The 20,589-nt window shown below is 34.4% G+C and overlaps 3 protein-coding genes across 6 annotated transcripts; 2 read left to right on the top strand and 1 right to left on the bottom strand.

Moving 5' to 3' along the window:
• The first annotated feature begins 356 nt into the window (after positions 1-356).
• LOC105251308 (coatomer subunit beta) lies at positions 357-4,332 on the top strand. The gene is made up of 8 exons (XM_011257999.3): positions 357-916; positions 1,000-1,333; positions 1,428-1,716; positions 1,812-2,152; positions 2,231-2,492; positions 2,575-3,387; positions 3,462-3,697; positions 3,758-4,332. The coding sequence occupies exons 1-8, from the start codon at positions 549-551 to the stop codon at positions 3,986-3,988; spliced, it is 2,874 nt and encodes a 957-aa protein (XP_011256301.1). The 5' UTR covers positions 357-548; the 3' UTR covers positions 3,989-4,332.
• A 269-nt stretch (positions 4,333-4,601) lies between these two features.
• On the bottom strand, positions 4,602-11,710 carry LOC105251309 (transient-receptor-potential-like protein). Its single transcript, XM_011258000.3, has 17 exons — positions 11,290-11,710; positions 10,755-10,974; positions 9,866-10,063; positions 9,569-9,758; positions 9,301-9,486; positions 9,010-9,200; positions 8,688-8,866; positions 8,299-8,583; positions 7,907-8,097; positions 7,469-7,551; positions 7,226-7,347; positions 6,970-7,157; positions 6,524-6,714; positions 6,173-6,372; positions 5,796-6,086; positions 5,460-5,595; positions 4,602-5,215 (listed from the first exon to the last, which is right to left on the bottom strand). The coding sequence occupies exons 1-17, from the start codon at positions 11,461-11,463 to the stop codon at positions 4,659-4,661; spliced, it is 3,582 nt and encodes a 1,193-aa protein (XP_011256302.1). The 5' UTR covers positions 11,464-11,710; the 3' UTR covers positions 4,602-4,658.
• A 194-nt stretch (positions 11,711-11,904) lies between these two features.
• LOC105251310 (histidine-rich glycoprotein) lies at positions 11,905-17,304 on the top strand. Of its 4 annotated transcripts, XM_025408377.1 has the most exons (7): positions 11,905-12,002; positions 12,555-13,164; positions 13,555-13,985; positions 15,302-15,384; positions 15,952-16,185; positions 16,750-16,893; positions 17,001-17,304. In XM_025408377.1, the coding sequence occupies exons 3-7, from the start codon at positions 13,832-13,834 to the stop codon at positions 17,163-17,165; spliced, it is 780 nt and encodes a 259-aa protein (XP_025264162.1). In that variant the 5' UTR covers positions 11,905-12,002; positions 12,555-13,164; positions 13,555-13,831; the 3' UTR covers positions 17,166-17,304. The 4 variants fall into 4 exon arrangements, with proteins under 4 accessions (XP_025264162.1, XP_011256303.1, XP_011256306.1 ...); XM_011258001.3 differs by lacking the exon at positions 12,555-13,164 and having other exon boundaries at positions 11,905-12,068; XM_011258004.3 differs by lacking the exon at positions 12,555-13,164.
• The last annotated feature ends 3,285 nt before the right edge of the window (positions 17,305-20,589 follow it).

Genomic DNA, 20,589 nt, shown 5'->3' on the forward strand with positions numbered 1-20,589 from the left:
ATACATATAGATATTATATGTGTGTGTGTTTATTTGTGTATGTGTAGAGAGAGAGAGAAAGGGAGAGAGAGAGGACCATAAAATTTATTTAAAAAATTAAAATTAAAAATTTATTTATATTTATATACATATGCGTTTTGCTTTACAGCACTGATGGCATTTCGTGTACTACAGGCATTTTTTACATAGCACGGAACAGAATCAGAAATTGTGCACATATATGTTACCCTCTGAGAACTTTCGTGGACTTTGGCTTTGTAGTTCATGTTCACATTTTTAATTGTAGTTCCAGATGACGTAAATGGACGTATGCGTCGCTAGTGTAGTAAAGCATTCCATGAAAGAGCAGCGTGGCCCCTCTTCACTGCTCGCAGATTGACACGTAAGACACGCATATCAGAGAGAAACCTCTCTGCGCATACCGTTTTCCTTTGCGTTCGTCCTTTAAACGATATTTAAATGAGTAAATTTTGACAGATCGAGCATTGTCACGTGTATTTCTCAATCTTAATTGTAGATACGTGCTCCGTTCACGAAGAACCGAGAAAATGAGTACAATAACCGAGCAGCCGTGTTACACTCTGATAAATATTCCAACTGATACGGAGCCGCTGAACGAGCTCCAGCTGAAGCAGGATCTTGAGAAAGGAAGTGTTCAGACGAAAATCGATTCGCTTAAGAAAACCATTCACATGATCTTGAGCGGTGAAAGATTACCAGGACTGCTAATGACGATCATCAGATTTGTCCTACCCCTGCAGAATCACACTATCAAGAAGCTGCTATTAATATTCTGGGAGATTGTACCAAAAACTTCTGCCGATGGCAAGCTCCTGCAGGAGATGATCCTGGTATGCGATGCATATAGGAAAGATTTACAGCATCCCAATGAATTTGTCAGGGGATCTACTCTCAGGTATAGAAGTGTACAGGAGTGACCAAAAATATACGTCGTATTATAAGAATAAGAAATTGTATATAATCTTTAATTATTTGTAGATTTTTGTGCAAACTGAAGGAGCCAGAACTTCTCGAGCCGCTGATGCCAGCGATAACTGCTTGTCTAGAGCATAGACACTCTTATGTCAGACGCAATGCAGTACTTGCTATTTTTACTATTTACAGAAACTTTGAATTTCTTATACCAGATGCTCCAGAATTAATAGCAAAATATTTAGAAGGAGAGCAAGATATGTCATGCAGAAGAAATGCATTCCTAATGTTGTTACATGCTGATCAGAACAGAGCTCTCGCTTATTTAGCTGCATGTCTCGATCAAGTACCTAGTTTTGGCGACATATTACAGTTGGTTATTGTTGAGTTAATATATAAGGTATAAATAAATAAAATTTATTATTAAAGCATGAATGCGCATAATTTGTCTTCAATGACACAAATTATTAATATAATAAATTATTTTGTTCTAGGTTTGTCTTGCGAATCCATCAGAAAGAGCACGCTTTATCAGATGTATTTACAGTCTACTAAATTCACCTAGTGCTGCAGTGCGTTACGAAGCAGCTGGCACACTGGTAACTCTTTCCAGTGCACCAACAGCGATCAAAGCTGCAGCCTCCTGCTATATCGAATTGGTTGTTAAAGAAAGTGATAACAATGTCAAGCTCATTGTACTCGACCGACTAATCGCAATGAAAGACAGCTCTGTTTATGAAAGAGTACTTCAAGATCTTGTGATGGATGTGCTTCGTGTTTTAGGTATAATCACAATAATTGATAATCACAATAATACATTGTGTTAATGGAACTTCTATATGCTACTATTATTATTATTATTTGTATTCTGTAAATAGGCTCACCAGCTTTAGAAGTCAGAACTAAGACCTTAGCTCTGGCTATGGATTTGGTCACAACTCGTACCATCGAGGAAATGGTTCAACTTTTAAAAAAGGAAGTTCTCAGGACAGCAGGCGGAGAGCATGAAGATGCTGGTAGATACCGTCAACTCTTGGTACGAACCCTTCATGCTTGTTCCATGAAGTTTGCGGATGTTGCTGCCACCGTAATTCCTGTATTGACAGATTTTCTATCGGAGAGTAACGAGGCGGCCGCTACAGATGTTCTTGTATTTGTTCGTGAAGCTATACAGAGATTCGAGAATCTTAGACCATTGATTGTGGAGAAACTTTTAGAGGTGTGTATATGATTTAGTGCATTTATTAAATATAATTGGCATAATAAACGGAATCTAATTTTGATTTTAATGAATTAGGTATTCCCTCATATACGGTCCGTAAAGGTGCACAGGGCCGCGCTTTGGATTCTTGGCGAATACGCTACATCGAAAGAAGATATAGAAGCCGTGATGGGCCGCGTACGTGCAGCATTAGGCGAATTGCCATTGCTTGAGGCAGAAAATAAACGTCAAGCCGGCGAAAAGTCTGAAGATGGTAACTCACAAGCTGCACCAACACAACTTGTCACATCTGATGGGACATACGCGACTCAAAGTGCTTTTAGTGCTACATCTGCACGTGAGTAATTTTTACTTTTTAAGCAATATTTCATGTATATTATATTTTATATATATTATAAATTTGAATTAATTTTTATTAGGAAAGAAAGAGGAGAAGCGACCAGCGTTAGTACAATATATGATGGAAGGTGATTTCTTTATCGGCGCGTCCTTGGCTACTACATTGGCAAAATTAGCACTTCGTTATAAAACGCTTGAAACTAACATTCAAAAGAGCAATAGATTGCAAGCGGAGGCGATGCTCATAATGTCCAGTATGCTACAGTTAGGCCGTTCAGGTCTTCCCATGAAAGCAATGACACACGATGATGCGGAGAGGATCTCTTTGTGCCTTAGATCGCTCGCTTGTCCAACACCAATTGTACAAAAAGTTTTCACCGAGGGATGTCGCGATGCTCTTGGCAGGATGTTGACTGCGAAAGCGGAAGAGGACTCGCAAAATCAAAAGGCCAAAGAAAAACCAGGCAGCATTGTTCAAGTCGACGATGCGATTCAATTCTTACAGTTGAGTCGGGGATCCGACTTAGCTGGTGGTGCTGGCGATGTATTCGAGCAGAGTCTCAGTGCAGCTGTCGCAGGACGACCCGGCGCTAGTGGAGACGCACCAGCGCCGAGTGTTTTAAGTAAAGTCACTCAGCTCACCGGTTTCTCAGATCCGGTTTATGCAGAAGCCTTGGTTCATGTCAATCAATATGATATCGTGCTTGACGTATTGATAGTCAATCAAACAGAAGATACTCTGCAGAACTGTACCTTGGAACTGGCTACTATGGGTGATCTGAAATTGGTAGAGAGACCGCAACCTATCGTACTCGCACCGAGGGATTTCGCCTCTATCAAGGCGAACGTGAAAGTCGCGTCTACGGAAAATGGAATTATATTTGGAAATATCGGTAAGCAATTTAGATTGGAAAGTTGCCGATTCTGGCGGATGTAATTTACGTGACTATTTCTGTTTTGTTTGCAGTTTATGATGTATCAGGAGCAGGTTCCGATAGAAGCGTTGTTGTTCTCAACGATATACACATCGATATCATGGATTATATAGTTCCCGCAACATGCACCGACGCGGAATTCCGCCAGATGTGGGCCGAGTTTGAATGGGAGAATAAAGTCTCGGTCAACACAACTCTGTCTGATTTGAGAGAGTATCTTGCCCATTTGTTGAAGTCCACAAATATGCGTTGTCTCACGCCGGAAAAGGTACGTACAATTTTTTTACTTTTTATCAGATTATTAAATTGCAATTTTCTGTTTATATAGGCTCTCTCGGGACAATGTGGATTTATGGCGGCGAATATGTATGCTAAATCGATATTCGGTGAAGATGCCTTGGCGAATTTATCTATCGAAAAACCGTTAAATAAACCCGACGCACCAGTGGTTGGACATATTCGTATCAGAGCCAAGAGCCAAGGCATGGCTCTGTCACTGGGCGATAAGATCAATTCAGCACAGAAAGGCCCGCAGACTAAGGTCGTGCAAGCTGCTTGAAATGTGTCAGTTTGATTAAATTTTTTTGATATCTTTTAATGTATTATCTCGTAAACAAAAGGACTTAATGTATTATCTCGTAAACAAAAGGACACTCGTATCGAATTATATTAAAATGCGCATTGTATAATGTACGTGCGCATTAATTTCATATCATGTTTAACTATTACATTTTCTGCCGACACATTATTATCATAATATGCTACATAAATAGGATATATTCAGTAGTCAAGGTAAATAAATAGGCAATACTTTATCTATGTATAAGCCTTGTTCCTTTAATTCTTTTTTGACGTAGTTATATGGAACAATGCGCATCTCTGTAACTTTTTAAATAAAATAACTTTTAAAAATAACTTTTAGCGAAAAAAATATTAATTCTTTATAGCTCAAACTATTTTTGCGATTTTTAATGTTTAATATGTATGCATAATAAAAATTAAATAGCTTAAATAGTAAATATAAAATTTTTTTTGAAGATTTAAAAAATCTGAAAATTAGTTTCCGTATTATTTTAAAACTTTAAAAATATAAAAAAAATTAAAGTATTTTTAAATTTTCATTGATGTACAAAAAAATCTTCCCATTATGAATTATATTAAATGTAATAGAATTTTATTAATATATATTTTGTCATTTAAATTGATTAATATCATGTTTTGCCTTAGATTTAAAGCCACCCTCCTTTTGATGATTTACTGCGCGGCGTAATAGCTACAAGCTTCTCTCTATCATTATCTTTGTTACTGTCTGAGGCAATCGTTAACGACGGAATAATCGAAAGTTTAGGACTATGTGAAACTTTCGGTCGTGCTCTGATTGAACTGCTTCCATCTTTGACGCTGGTAAAGGATGTACTTGTGACAGTAGTCGCTGCGGGTTTGCTTTGACTTTCTGTGGAAGAGCTAGAAACAGTTTTTGTCATAGTAGAAGTAGCAGTAGTGGTGGATTTTGCAGTAGTAGAAGTAGCAATAGTAGTGGATTTTGCAGTAGTAGTGGATTTTGCAGTAGTAGTAGCAGTAGCAGCAGTGATTGTGGGAGTAGTGGATTTGGCAGTAGAGGTCTTTGTAGTGGCAGAAATAATTGTTGCACTCGATGTAGTAGTAGCAGCGGTAATAGTAGTTGTGGTTGCAGTCATTGACGTGGCGATAGTAGTTGTAGATGTAGTGGAGACAGTCGGAGCAATACTCGTAGTAGACATGGATTGAGTAGAAGTTGATGATTGTTCTAAAGAAAAAATAAAAAAAGAAATAATTGAGCAATATATATATATATATATATATATATATATTAGCAATAATATAATGCATGTGTACAAATTAATGTGATAATAAAATATAAATAATATTTTGTAATACGAGGTATATTTTTGATGATGTTAACGTTATGTTATGATCATTTTATTTTTAATAATATAAATGATATTTATATAATGCAATTCATGCATATTTAAATTCTGTAAAAAAATTACCAGTTGACTGAATATTCGGTTGAATAGGTGCTTTCCTCTTGATCACTCGTGGTGGTGATGTGCGAAGTGGTAACAATGGCGTTACAGCTTTCGTAGTTGTCTCGTTAACAAAATCAACCGAGGATGTAGGCTTAGGCTGCGTAAAAAATATTCTTGTAAGAAATGTTTCAATTTTTAATGAATAATTATCTAATATTTTATCGTAGTACATTAGATCGATTCCAAAATTTTTTTAAATTATTTAAAACTGAACTTTTTTTTATTTGTATATGCTTAGAAATTAAATTGTTTTACTTTGATGTTTTATGTTAATGTTGTTAATTATCAATTTAGCACCTGAAGAATGGATTCAAACGGTTGTGAACCGATGCCGTTTCTAATCGGTTCCGGAGTTTTGCTTCTCGGAGTTTTAGCATTATCATCGATTTCGACGATTTCATGGAGGACGTGCAGTATCGTTGCCGCAGTAGTTTCTGGTAATTCGACTGGGACGACTGGTAGCAGTGGACTCTTTTGTGTCAGACGTTTCGCCTCCTCCATCGCTCTCTTCAAGCTCTGCTGATTTTGCAGCGATGCCCTGCTGGTGCTTTTACCGATTTGCGAGCTTTTAACTACGTTTGTTACGACCTATAAGATCATGTGTGACGAGCATAACTTCGATTTTTTAATATTATGAAAGATCTCAATAAGAGAGATCTCATATATACATGTACCTGATTCCAACGATGTTCAGCCGAAGTTAATACAGCTAATCTGGCGATTCTTCTCCATCTTTCAGCATTATTTTCGTTTTCGCGTTGTTGAAGATCCATTTCTTCTTGAAGATCACTGTCAGCTGGATTTACAGGACCTGCTACTTGGAAGTCTTTCATAAGCCTTCGCTCCCAGACCTTCATCTTCTTCCCCAGTATGGCTAGACAAGAAGCAAGGACATGTGTGAGTTTTAATATGGTTTTATATTAAAATCTCTTGGCAAGGAAAGTTTTAATTTTATGCTATCGTTTATTTTTAGCAATTGATATTTAAAAGTTGAAAAATGTCAGTATTTATACAAGAATACCCACTCTTTTCTTTTTTATCGATATCGCCAATATCCATGCCGTTTCTGTGCAAAATGTCCAAAAGTTCGCATCTCCATGATGACAGATCAGATTTAAGTTCGTGTACATCGTCTTCAGTGACAGGTTCCATCTCATGCTCGCTATGCGCGTTCACAATGTAACGCCATATCAAAGCTCTCATAACAGCTCCATATCTACATAATATATGTACAATAATAATCGTATATTAATAGCAAGAATACGCGTATATAACTAAATACGCTTTTATCTTTACACAACACATTGCTTGCAGATTAATAATTAAATAATTATTAATTATTAACATTAATTTTTATTAGTCATTAGAATATTAATTATTAATTATTACTTATTATCAATTAATATAAGAAAGTAAATTTTATTTCATATTATTTTGCTTATTTTTTTTCAAAAGATTTAATATATCTCACTTGTGTTCGCGTGCACGTCGACGTTGGCTGGAATGTCTACCGATGGATTTCTTCTTCAAGCCGAAGAATCGGAAAAGCAGCTTCGGTGGCGGAAAGATATTGAAGGGCGGCGGAAGAGTTCCGCTGTCTTCGAAGTAGCTCATCCATAATTTCGTTCGCGCAAATTTCCACTCCGTGTCAGAATGTTCCTATCGCGTCGATGTCTCCGTTAACGAGATCTTTCAGATCATGAATATCATTCGAATCGGATACTTACCTCGATGACAGCATAGCTATTGCTCATCATAGCTATCAGTAGATTTAGCAGGACAATCACGTTGATGACGGAATACGATCCAAACATCAACAGGCCCCAGAATCGAGTGTACGACTTGATGCCTGAAAATAATAATATTAGTGTGTACAGAAAATGATGGTTGTTATAATCGGTAAAATAAGGATGTTACAACAAGAACAGAAAGATTTCTTTTGCTTGTTTGAATTACATGAATAGACGTACCAGTGAGTTCGAAGGTTTCGATGCCAACCATACCAAAACTAGCCCAGAAGAGGCTCTGACAAGACTCGAACAAATTGCTGAATCTGAAAATATTTAACGAGAAATCTGTTTAAAATAATATATTTGAATAAAAATAATAATTATGTTAAAATTATATTTAAAAGGAAAACAAGAAAAAATGTTGATTCTTTTCAAGAGAAATGTTAAAAAAACTTATTCTCGGCAAAGATATATATGTTTATTATATATACTACGAAAGGTATTGCCTTGATAAATAATTCAGTATTACATATTTGACAAGGATACGCGGTCTATTATTTTTTCATGATTATTAGATTGTACAAACACATGCACACACATGCGCGTATCAGAGATGTGGCTCGAAAAGAAGGAAACGAGTACATCTCTTCCGCGTGGCAATTCGATTATTCCATTCACCTTCTCCATCTTAAGCAGGCATCACTCCCGGCGTCCCACGAGGGATCTAACATTCCACTGTAACACTTGTTTTTCTCCAGCTCTGCAAAGTACCACAGTAACTGGTTCAAGCCGCAGGCGAAGGCGAATAACACCAAGGTATAGATAAAAAAGAACTTTACAATGTCGATCACCATTCTGCCCAGCGATATCTAAACAGAAATCACAATTTTCTTTGATTTTATCAAAAATATTACAGAAAAGAAATAAATATTGTACAGTTCTCTGCATTTATTGTGTGTTATTAGAATCAAGATTATTATAATACTACAATTGTAGATGCAGAAGAGATTCTGAAAAAAAAGAGATCAACGCATATACCTAAGAAAAGAGATTTTTGACAAATATGATACCTGAAGCGGCCCCAGGTGTGGATTGATGCTGAAAAGATGGACAAGTTTCAGGGCACTGAAAACATTCGCCGCGGCAAAGAGACCCTCCGCAATCAGTTGCGGATCGAAATCGCCCCAGTTCTCTCGCGGTATCAAAGCGGCGGATGGATCTATTCCTATCTCGGTACGTTGTTGAAGATAAGCCGCCAGTCTGAGAACACCGGTCGCCAGGTAGAGCATGTTTCTGGTAAAGTCGATAAAATTCCACATGTCCCGTAAATAAGACTTTAGACCGTCGATGTATACCTTGAAAAATTTGAAAAGATGCGTCGATTTAGATATATAAATTTAGATATATATAGAAAATACGTAGAAAGGAAAATTAAAGTTAGTTCGTCGAGTATGCTTACCTCTCTTATCTCTTCCCATACGAATCCAAAAACGTAAAGCACGACGATACCTTCGAGAGGAGTAGGAGCTGCGCCCCTTTGCCGAGCTAAATAAGCTTCGAGATTTCTCTTCATTTCCTGAGTGCCTAGAAGTCTAACGATTTCCACTTCCGCACGCTGTGACACCAGCATGAGTATAACTATAAATACATTTATTGTTATGTATCAATTATTAATTAAGTAACGATATATTGCTTTTATTATTTCTCTATAGCATCAATATGAATTTCTAAAATTGTATTTTCTGTTCTATTTACAGTTAGTATTTTAAAATTAAGCTTACATAAAAAGAATAAATAGGACGACGCATGAACTAAAAATTTCATGAAAGGTCTTCGCATAAGTCGTCCAGTTTTTGACTCGGGCATCAGATAGTATATCATACAATAAAATGGAAACAAAACTGCCGTTTTCACAAGAATACCGACTCTTTGCGTGGTTGACATTCTTCGAAATCCGGGAACACCTTCGTACCTTTGAATCAAATTTAAATTAACTGGATTAAAAAATATTTAAAACATTTTTATTCTTCGTGTAATTAATCCAATTAATAAGTTTTAATAATATCGTTTACCAAATTGCTGCCAAGAGTTGTTGAACGTGAGAATGCGAAACGAATCTTTTTTGTTTATATTCAATAGCCTGTTCCAGTCGAGCCAATTGTTTGCTGAGCTCGACATTCTCTTCCTTAGGATCATAATTTAAGATGGTATCCAGTTCCATGGTGGTTCGAACATGTTGCAATAAATCGACCGCGAATCTATTCGGAACGAGATTACGATTATATCAATGTATAAAGAAAAAGTATATCTGGAGAACATTCTCTGCAATGAAAAACTTGCTTTTCCACTTGTCGTCGCAGTTTCATGTATTCGCCTCTACTTTCCGGCTCCGAGATGGCTAATTCTCTGAGTTCCCAGCTCAATCGAAAAGCCGTCATTAGAGGATCCGTAGAGCTCAGAGCTATCAAACTTGGACTCGCTAAAGCTTTGTATTCGGATATCCTGGTGGATGACAGTCTTAATGGATCGCCTAAAAGAGGTGACTTCAATTATCAAAGTAAATTGTTTTCTGTCGATAAATTGTGCATTTTTATAGGTTCTTTATAGTAAAATAAAGTTTATCAGCGTCTCTCTCACCAGTAGCTGCCTGAAGGCAATCATCGCAGCCGCATCTCACATCGTGTGGCATCGGTAAAGTGGCTCCTCTGTCCAATAGAAGCTTTAAGATTTCATAATTATTACGTTGTGCTGCGAGCACTAAGGGTGTCATGTCCATTGGATATCTAGCCGATGCTGGATCAACCTTCTGCCAACTATGGATAATCTCCTTTTCAGCTGCGATCCGAGAAAATGAGAATAGCAAAGATCAATGCAAGAGAATCGTTAAAAATGTTATTTATTGATTCAATTCTAAATGTATACATTTATATATTATTTATCAAAAATTGAATTTCTAATAATTACGACGAATTACTTTCGATGCAATATTTATTTTATGTCATATCATCTATTATTTCAAATAGAATCAAAGTGATAAGATAAAAATTAATATTTGTGTAATATTTCAATTTTGTTTCGATAAACAATTCGGTTTAAATCGATTAAATGATTCGATCCATTGCCTGATAAAGATAGGGGATAGGATCATCATTTATTTCTATACTATTTCTCATTTTATGCACATATAATGTCATATTATATCACACCCGAACATTACGACATCCCTTTTTCCTACATTTTAAAGACATATATGTGCTCTGAGGCAATAATTTTGGGATGAATACGATTTGAATTAATCCCATCCATTGATTTCATATTCTTTCGTTTAGTGGGTCGCGAATTAGTCGCATTTTCACGTGAGATTTAGATTTTACGTTCACAAGTGATTCGACTCAAATCAGTTAAAATTGATACATTCGAATATTGAAGTAATATGCTTTTTTAATATGAATTTGTAATTATAATTTTGCGATTATCTAGATATATTATGCGTGTTAATTTTCCGAGAAAGTCGATTTTGATTTACCATTTTCGATCACTTGATTTGCCGTAAGAAGTTCTTCGTGTTCTAGCAATAGCTCGACCGCCTCTACAAATTCTTGATCGATGGCATGGAGCAAGGCGTCCTTGGTTTCCACTCCCATCACCACGAGCAACTCGACCATCTCTAAATTTTCTGCTTCTAACGCCAGTGTCAAAGCACCACGACCTAAACTGTCCACACAATTCATGTCCAGCTGTTTTCCCTGAAATGATCGAACGTGTATGTCGTGAAAGGTCATTGCTTCATTTTACAAAATTGCTATTAAAATTTTTATCCGCAAAGTGTTTTTTAGATTTTAATCATAGATACATAAAATCAAATAATCAAGTTTAATTAAATTATAATTTTAAATTATAATTTTATCAATATTTTTCTATTTGGAAAGAAGCTGCCTTTCTTATTAAAATATAGAAATCTCTGTATTAAAAAAAAATGACAAACACTTTGCCAATTTATAGTAATTTCTTTTGTTTGTAGAAATAGCTTTGTCCTCGCTTGAATCGGAATTCATGTTTACTTTGCCCTTATTCGCAAGTTGCAGAAGCCTTTTCACATTGGGCAGATCACCTCTCTCCACGGCCAACAGGTACTTCTTCTCCTCGAGGTTGAGTGGACGTGGAAGGTGAAGCACATAATCATCCGTGCTCTCAGTTGTGGCCTCCATGTCCTTCTCGAACTTAACGTCGCTCATCCCGTGAAGTTTATCTTATCTTCGACAACAATTACCTCCACATTTATCCAAGTCGTTCACAAACAACCATCGAAATTATTTTTCTTCTTTTCACCGATATCATGTTAATAAGACATATGAATAGACATGAAATAATCGAGAACGGACTTTGAAAAAGACAAAGACAGAGATCCCTTTGAAGGAGAAGGCGATTTCCTCCCGTGAAGGAAAACGATCGTTACGCTTTTGATTGAAATATTGTTCCATTGGAGCTCGTGGCGCGTGACACTTGTTATATAGGGGATGATGAAAATTAAATTACGCGTATTAACCCAGACCGTGTCTGTTCATCCTGTGAATGCAAGTGGGGCAGCCATCGCCGTCACCGTTACGTCTACGTAACTATACACCTGTGAATAATTTGTTTACCGATATCTTGTTAAATTGTTTACGGATTGCACTTGGAATGAGAACGCGAATGGGTCAAAACGAGGGAAAGCCGACGCGCAAAGTGAACAGACCGCTAGTCGCGACAGCTAAGCCAGATATAATTCCGTAAGGTATTTGTGCATTACATAATATATCGGTAGTGACACACATGAGATGACAACCCCATTCTGCGATCGGTATAATACATATTCCGAAAATATTAGATATATCTTGTCTTATTGTAGCTTCTTTGGCTTTAGATTTGAAGATTTCTTTTTCATAAACGCTAACGTCGGGAGAAATTGATATTTTATTGTTGACATTTTTTTTTATTTTTAACATTGATATTCTTGATTCTCTAAATTTCGAATTAGAATTTCTTATTTGAAAAATTTTGAAATTTTTAAAAATATTATCATCTATTTTACATTTCTGCTTCATTTTAATTATTCGAGAAATCTCGATATTTTTGTGGAATCATAAAAATATCGAAGAAAATCACAAAAATATCGAAGAATAAGAACATTCGATAACTTTGTTCTTCATTTTATTCAAATGGTTCTGAAATTTCTCTAAACTATTTCTATAAGCTATTCAATATTAATAAAGTAGAAATCAAAAGCCGTTAAAATCTGGATATTATAAAATGTTAAAATGTTCGCATCGATATTGGAATCATATAGACGACGAGAAACAGCGGAGAATACCGCGAACGTTGCATAAATATTTGATCCCCTATTGGCACAATATATTCGATGTGGTCATGTTGGGGAAACATTCGAGTTGCAAAGCAAACCACGATGTTGAGAAACAGTGGCCAACAACAGCTTATTAATGGTAGAACATTTAACGATCCTACACGAGAAGGATTCATTATGTGAAAGCCGTATTAAAACCTTTCTTTGTATAATTCATTGGCTTTTCCGTGACGTGATGATAGTGACAATGATGACGCAAGTGAAACAATGCGGTGGATGGAAAGTCGAGGGTTGCATTATAACGAAATGAATGGATCTGGGAAGAAAGTGAAAAGAAAGAAGAGACAGAGATTGTTGGCATAGTGGCTCCGTCTTCTCGGTCACGGTCTTGATGTTTGCTCAGTGTAAAGGATTTGATATCCATCGATCATGAGCCACCCACATCCTTTGACCGGCTCTTTTCGCTTCTTATCCGTTTATCCCTTTTGTCGCTACGTTTTCTAGTGTCTCATTTATATCGCATGTATACAAACCGTTTTAGAGAAAGAGAGAAGCCATCTACTCTATAAAGCACATAGAAAAAGGAAAAGAAAAAGTAAATAGATTGTGACAGTTATTTTATTGCTCAGATAGAAATAATTTTTATAATCGTTTAAGAATTGTTAAGAATTTTTTTTTTAAATTTCAAACATTAAACCGATGATACGTTTATACTTGTTTATACTTGTTTATATATAATTGTTTGTAAATTATGAGAATCAAGATATGTGTAATTAAAATATGTATGTATAATTTAAACATGCTAATGTCATAAGTTAAAAGTCAAAATTGTGCCGGAAAAGTTACAATTAGAAGTGAGCTAATAAAAATATAAGAAAAAACTGTGCACATCGATGAATTAAAAGTCAAAGCGTCAATGATAGAAGATATATATCTCGCTCGTAGTTTTACTTTTTGTTCATAAATAACGTCACTATATAAATAGCGTCGCAAAGAAAGAACGCGACAGGTGAAAGTCGTGACGACAAAATAAGAAGACGCATCTTTCCTCACTCTTCTGCGCCGTCATCCTACGGAAGAGGGAAATCCTTTCAACGACGGCAGGAAAAACACGATCAGTTGGTTGACGACGACAAGGAAAAAGGGGCGACGAGAGGAAATATCCGGGCAATAAATCGAAGCCACAGCAGTGAACGCATTTCAGTGATCTCGTCCTGTCTTCCGGACACATTTCCTGATCGACGTTCACGCAAGTTATTGAAATGACGTCTCGCATTGACGTTTTGAGGATATTATGGTTGCTATTGATTCTCGCAACCCTTCTCGATGCTTCCCCAGCGATTAAAAAGGAACGCAAAGCACCGGTCAATTTTCGGTTTTCCAAGGATCAAAATGCGGAGGCTACGAATCACGGAGGTATGTAATTTTTATTCGCAAGAATACAAAAGAGTTTTTTTTATTGAGAATAATAAAAAGTCAATCAATGTATAAACAAAATTATTTAATATAGAGAAATTATAAAATAAATATCATATATATATATATATTATATTATATTATATTAATTATATATATATTATATTAATTTTAAGAATTGTACATAATTTTGGAATTGATTGCCTTTATATTAGCTCTATAAATTTTTGATAATTTCGATTCTCCGGTGATTTTTAGCTGCAATTTTTAGCCATTTGAGGATTAAAATTGATTCATACATACACGAGATATAAGAGAAAATTTTATCATACATGTATAATTAAATAGAGAAATTATTTATTTATATACTAGAAAATTGGATACAAGTAATATTTATAAATCAGTTATATTTGCATACGTGTCATATTCTCTTTTATACGACGGAAATGTGGACGAGATAACCGTTTTTGACATTGACGAGGGGAAATTCAATCGCGAGAACGAAGCTTTTGCTGGATTACACAGATTTGCCATCGATCGTGCTAATTTATATGCGCCAGAGTATTAGAAGCGTATTCGAACTGTTTTAAAAATATATGGTGAGCGATATATGCGTTTATTGTATTTACTCTTCAATTTTTTCTTTTTCGCGCGCGCGTTCAAATTTATTGTTATTTTCCTTTTCTTCTGCTTTAAAGTTAAAATAATTCTGTTATTTATAAGCAGCATAATAATTCTAAGCAATATATGCATTTATTATATTATTATATTTACTCGTCAATTTTTTTTTCGCGCGCGCGTTCAAATTTATTGTTATTTTCTTTTTCTTCTGCTTTAAAGTTGAAATAATTCTGTCATTTATAAGCAGCATAATAATTCTATTATTTATAAACTTTACGGAATTTACAATGCGTTTGTAGAGTAACAGTGTGAGTTGATTTACAATATATTAAGAAAGGTAAAAGATTGAAATACTCTGCGTAATCTTATAATGCGAAGCACAATTGATAATAAGCTTCCCACGCGCACTTCCATTTTTCGTCAAACGAGCAAAGCGGAGCTAATTCCGTCTCCGATATTTCGCGTCGATGTCATCTCCCTGAAGAGAAAATATAATATCTTCAAATATATACAGCCATCTTTTTGAATCATGAGAGGCACCGTGAGAGGCGAAAGTTGTACAATAGAGAGTACAGCACGGTTCTCAAGAGTAAATGATCTTCTTCTCAATGTAAATCGAGAGGCTCGTTAAACGCGGCCTTTATATTTTACTCCGTTGATGCTGGCAGCTTTATTTATATTTTATTCGAAAACAGGCGGTGACAGACATCACGAAGAGAGTGCCGGTTCGAAACACGAAGAGGATCACCACGACACGCACGGTCACAAAGGCGACAAGGTATAACGCTCTTCGTTCTCCCGACGACCATTGACGTTCAAGCCGTTGTCATCGACGTCGTCGACGGTTTCTTTCTTTTTTTTTTATCGTCCGTAATATAGGAGCTCCCTTTCTCTCCCCTGCGCCACCGCGGGAATATTTATTACACGGTCGTTTTTGCACGAATATCGCTCCCGAGGAACGAGACAGACTTCTCGGTCTATATAGATATATATTTCGCGCGCAACTATTAAAGTATCTTACCTCTTTGTGTCGGTATCGAATGTCCCCGATATCGCTTTATGTTCCTGAATCTCTCTCATTATTATTATCCTGAAAATGAGCGAGGATTTCATTCTTTATGTCGAAATTGACGTTCTAATAATGTCACGTTCCTGTCACTTTTTCATGAAACGGAGACTTTGGCTCTGTGGATCCCGCAAGATAAATGTCTCCCGTTTTTCTCTAATGTCCCGTTATTATCGGATCGATCCTTAACGGCAATCCGTAATATTCAATTTCTCGTTTATGTTAGAAAATGTTATGTAACTGTTCAATAAAATATATCTCTTGATTGGGGGGAAAAAGGGTTACAAGGCTTTTCACGAGTTTGAGAAAAGCGATAAGGGCCATCACGACAAGGAGAAGCACAAGCACGAATATGACGAGGAAAAGGGCGAATCGGACAAGAAGCACGAAGAAGCTGGACATTACGGTCAGGAGCATCACGGTGAGGAGGGCGAGAAGGATGCGAAGTTCGGCGAAGAAGGGAAGCACCAGAAGGGATACAGTACGAAAGGAGAACACAGCGTCTTCAAGAAGGTACGGGTCACGTGATGCATGTCGTTTCTCGTCGTTCGACGAAATTAATTTCTTTTTAATAATATAAGACACGCGTGTTCTTATTTAAAAGACGCATTGATCGCGATTTTTTCATAATACCGAAAAATACGATAAATACTTGTGCAGACATTAGAGCTTTTCGAGATTACAAGATCAAGTGTACATAAGGCTTCTGTTTTTGATTTTCAGAATTATTCTCTGGGCTTCTATATGTGACGATCTTATATGTGATATAATATCTGATATAATGTAATTTCAACACATTACGTTACGCACATATTAATAAATCGTTTTTGAAATTGTGTTGATTTCGTCCACATAGTCGACGCAATTTTGCTATCGACATTACAATAACAATTAATTAAATTGAATTGTTTTTTCAACGCTTTATTGTAAATATGAATTTTATTAAATGTGCTAGTTTGTAGAAAAAAAAAATTATTTAATTATATTTTTAAAAACAAAATAATACAAGTTAAATTTTCTCTAAATATATTTTTTTCTTAATTTTTTGGATTAATATATAAATTGTTGTTTTTCAAGGATGAATATGAGAAGAAACATGATTTTTATGACGAGTATCACGAAGACGGAGGAAGCGAAAAGCATGGTGGTTGGCACGAAGAGCATGAGGGCAAAAAGGGTGGCCATGAAAAGAAAGGCCATCTGCATGCGGGACATCACGAGGTAATTAAAATAATTAAATAATGAAAATTATTTTCTGTATCATTAAGATGCTTACATTTGTTATATAAATCGGTTTTTAAAATCATGATGTAATTTTTTATTTCAAGGGACATCGCGGGTTGGAAAAGAAACATGACGGAGGCCACCATCATCAGGAAAAGAAAGGTCACAAATCAGCCGAGGGACACGAGAGCCATCACGATCATCATGAGAGACATGGTCACAAAGGCGGTCACGCATCAGGGCACAAATTTTCGAAATCAAATCATTAATGACAGACGACACGAAATTTATTTTTACATAATTGTTGAACGCAATTGTTTCGCTTATATCTATTTTAAAAACAACTTCGTGGTCGAATCAAGGCGGTACATTTGGAATAATATTGAATGGCGTATATCAAATGCGTCAAATTTATCAAAAATTATGATAACAATAATATTATTCTTGTCAAGAAAATAATATACGAGAAAGTAATATAATTTGCCTGCAGGGATTTTATAGTTATTATATAATTAATAAGTTTTATTTTATTTAATATACACATATATATTTTATAATATTTTTTATTGATAAAAATAACGGTAAGCAATTAAGTAACATAAAGATATTTAATATATTAAGCGTATAAAATGTGAAAATGTCTTTAATAAACACAACATGTCTTTAATAATCGTCTATCTAGACTGCGAAAGTGTACAAGTTTCGAATGTAACTTTGTTTCATTTATTTTATCGCAGTGATTGAGAAAGTGAAAATCTTAGAAAAAAGCGTAAAATTAGTGGTCGCGCTTCGATGCGTGTTAGTATTGTATATAAACAACACTCGCACATTTTAACGCAGATGTATGGCATCGAGGAGACCTTGAGAGTCTTCCTTTTCTTTAACAATATAAAAGCATAATTTCTATTTTATGAAATGTTAGAGAACTTTGATATACAATTGTAATGTTATTTTAATGAAAAATTGGAAAATCATTTTTTATATTAGTATTATTTGTAATAGTGCTTATCATAAAAGTATTAAATATTACAGATTATTGGATAAATTCTAAAGGAAAATATTTGAATCCTAATTTAATAAGTAAACAACCTTTCAAGAGATCATATTTCGTGTGAAAATTTTAATTTCGATTAAAGTAGACAGATATTCAGATGAAAATAATTAACGCAAAAATTAATAATAAATTACAATAAATTTATTTATAATTATATATAAGTGAAGTGAACAAGAATTATTAGTTTATCGGAATTATGTGACACGTTCAATGATTTATGGAATGTAAAATAATCGTAATTTTGTATATAAGTCTTTGTAATAACATAAAATAATTACATAATTATAAAAAGAATATATTTCTGTGTTACAATATTTATATTCTTATAAAAATATACAATAAAATTATTTTCATCGTGCCAATTATTGTCATTATAAATCTTCACGTGGAATATGTGTTATTGCTTCACATAATGTATGATGATTCTGTAATTAATGTACGAGCGGTATTGAGATAGGAGTATCCACAACGTATAGTATATAATCCTGCTGTAAGATTGATATATTACCAAGGGAATTGATCGCAAAGCGCGATTGTGCTTGATGACTCTATTTTCTGGTGAATTTACTCGACGATCAAACTTACTCTGGCAATCGATTACTGTGTGTGCAGTTGATCTGCTGGTATTACACGCAATGATTGGTTTGGCGCTTATCCTTAACACTTACGCAAATTTACTTGATACTCTTGGCGCAATTATTCCCTAAGTTTATCACAATTCCACGATTATATGATAAACAATGAAATATCACTGGCAAGAATAATATATGTAAAGTAATCATTTAAATATCACACTTATTTTAAAAAATTTTCTATTTCTGGAGATACAATACATCCGCATATTATTTCTAAAAAATTTATTTATTATATAAATTGAAGAATTCTACTTCTAAATATATTATATGACGCTGAAAAAGTTCAATAAAAACTCTGTATACGTGATGGACTTTTTGTTTTATCTTAAAAATAAAGAAACTACTATAGAAAGATTAGAAGAAATAAAAAGGAATTATTTTGTTAGATTTATGTGTTATTTCTATTATTATATTACTAAGAAAGATTTAAAGTTTGCGACATCAAAAGAAAAATAAAGCGTTTCATTTGGCGACATATTTTTCCAAGTTTCTTATCTCTAAATTATACAATGTCGCATTCTAATAAGAATATACGTGAAGAAATGTCGCATATAATGAAACCAGTGCGCATTTATTCGTCTTGGTGAATACTATCGAGACGATAAATCTCGTGAAAATTGTACTGCGAGATTGTTAAAGATGACCGTTAAAGTTTACCCGTGCAGGATTCATTGTGGGTGGGAAAAAAAGTCGGAGTCGTTTTATGCTCGTAGGTTTTATGACGTAGATACATGAATTCTGCTCTCCGTCCCTCGACAAGTCGAGCGAGAAAATAACTGTACGATTCTCCAGTCACGTATCAATACATCATCGATTTATATGATTCTATACAGAGTATCTCGAATAATCTTTCATCTAGATTCTTTGATTAATTAGAAATTGATTTTTCCTCGAGAAAATAACCGTACGATTCTCCAGTCACGTAATGTCAATACATCATCGATTTATATGATTATATACAGAGTATCTCGAATAATCTTTCATCTAGATTCTTTGATTAATTAGAAATTGATTTTTCCTCAGCGAGAGAAAATCTCAAGAGAAATCATCACTTGTCGTAAATTTCCTATTTCTAATTTTAAATGCCCTTACAATTAATTCTGATAAAATTAAATTTACTCGAAATTAAAGAAGAGAAATAAGATTTCGTTTTTGCAATTTAATTTCTTAAAAAGTCGCTTTTTTTCATTTATAATTGCTTAATAATTTAAAAATTATTTGTCACTAAATATGTAATTTAATATGTAATAATTTGTCACTAAATATAATTTTTTGTTGGATAATTAATTGCACATTAATTGAAAAGAGAAAATAATCATACAATAAATATACATAAGATAGAAAATAATCTATAGATGGAAAATAATCTATATACATAAATTAAATCAGAAATTAAATTCATAAAATCCTATGATAGATTAATAATTGACGTTATAGTTTATAAAAAAATAGTAAATAAGGAATTAGATTTATCAGAACTATAATTATTTCGATATTTCGAAATACCATTGTATTTTCAAATCAAATTTCAATTCACCGAGGTTTCGAAACAGCTGTGTCGAGACAACAGTTTACATAACGCATTCTTTTTAATTACGACTTTTAATTAAGACACAGTCTGGGGTTGCCGAGTCTTTGAAGGTATGCAAGCAAATTGTCCTATTTAGGCTTGAATGCACGTAAAGTTCGATGTAATAATCGCGTGAAAAATCGAGCCACGAAACTTCTTTTCACTTTGGCTGACATAATCAATCTCAATTTCGCCTAACCGAATGAAATTCTTATATATATTTAAGATCACAGCTGTTATTTTAAAATTGTTTTAGGGAAAAATTATTCTAAAATTGACTTAAGAAGATAATATTAAAGAAAATAGAAAAAATATAGATCAATTTTAGATTACGGAAGAAAATGTATATATGTACTGAATGATATATAAAATTGAAAATTGCTGTATATATGTATAATATTAAAATGCACAAAATTTTTCAAAATTTATTTTAG

Source organism: Camponotus floridanus, unplaced genomic scaffold, assembly GCF_003227725.1.
Source record: "Camponotus floridanus strain SB8 unplaced genomic scaffold, Cflo_v7.5 scaffold1, whole genome shotgun sequence".
In the NCBI taxonomy this organism is placed as follows: domain Eukaryota; kingdom Metazoa; phylum Arthropoda; class Insecta; order Hymenoptera; family Formicidae; genus Camponotus; species Camponotus floridanus.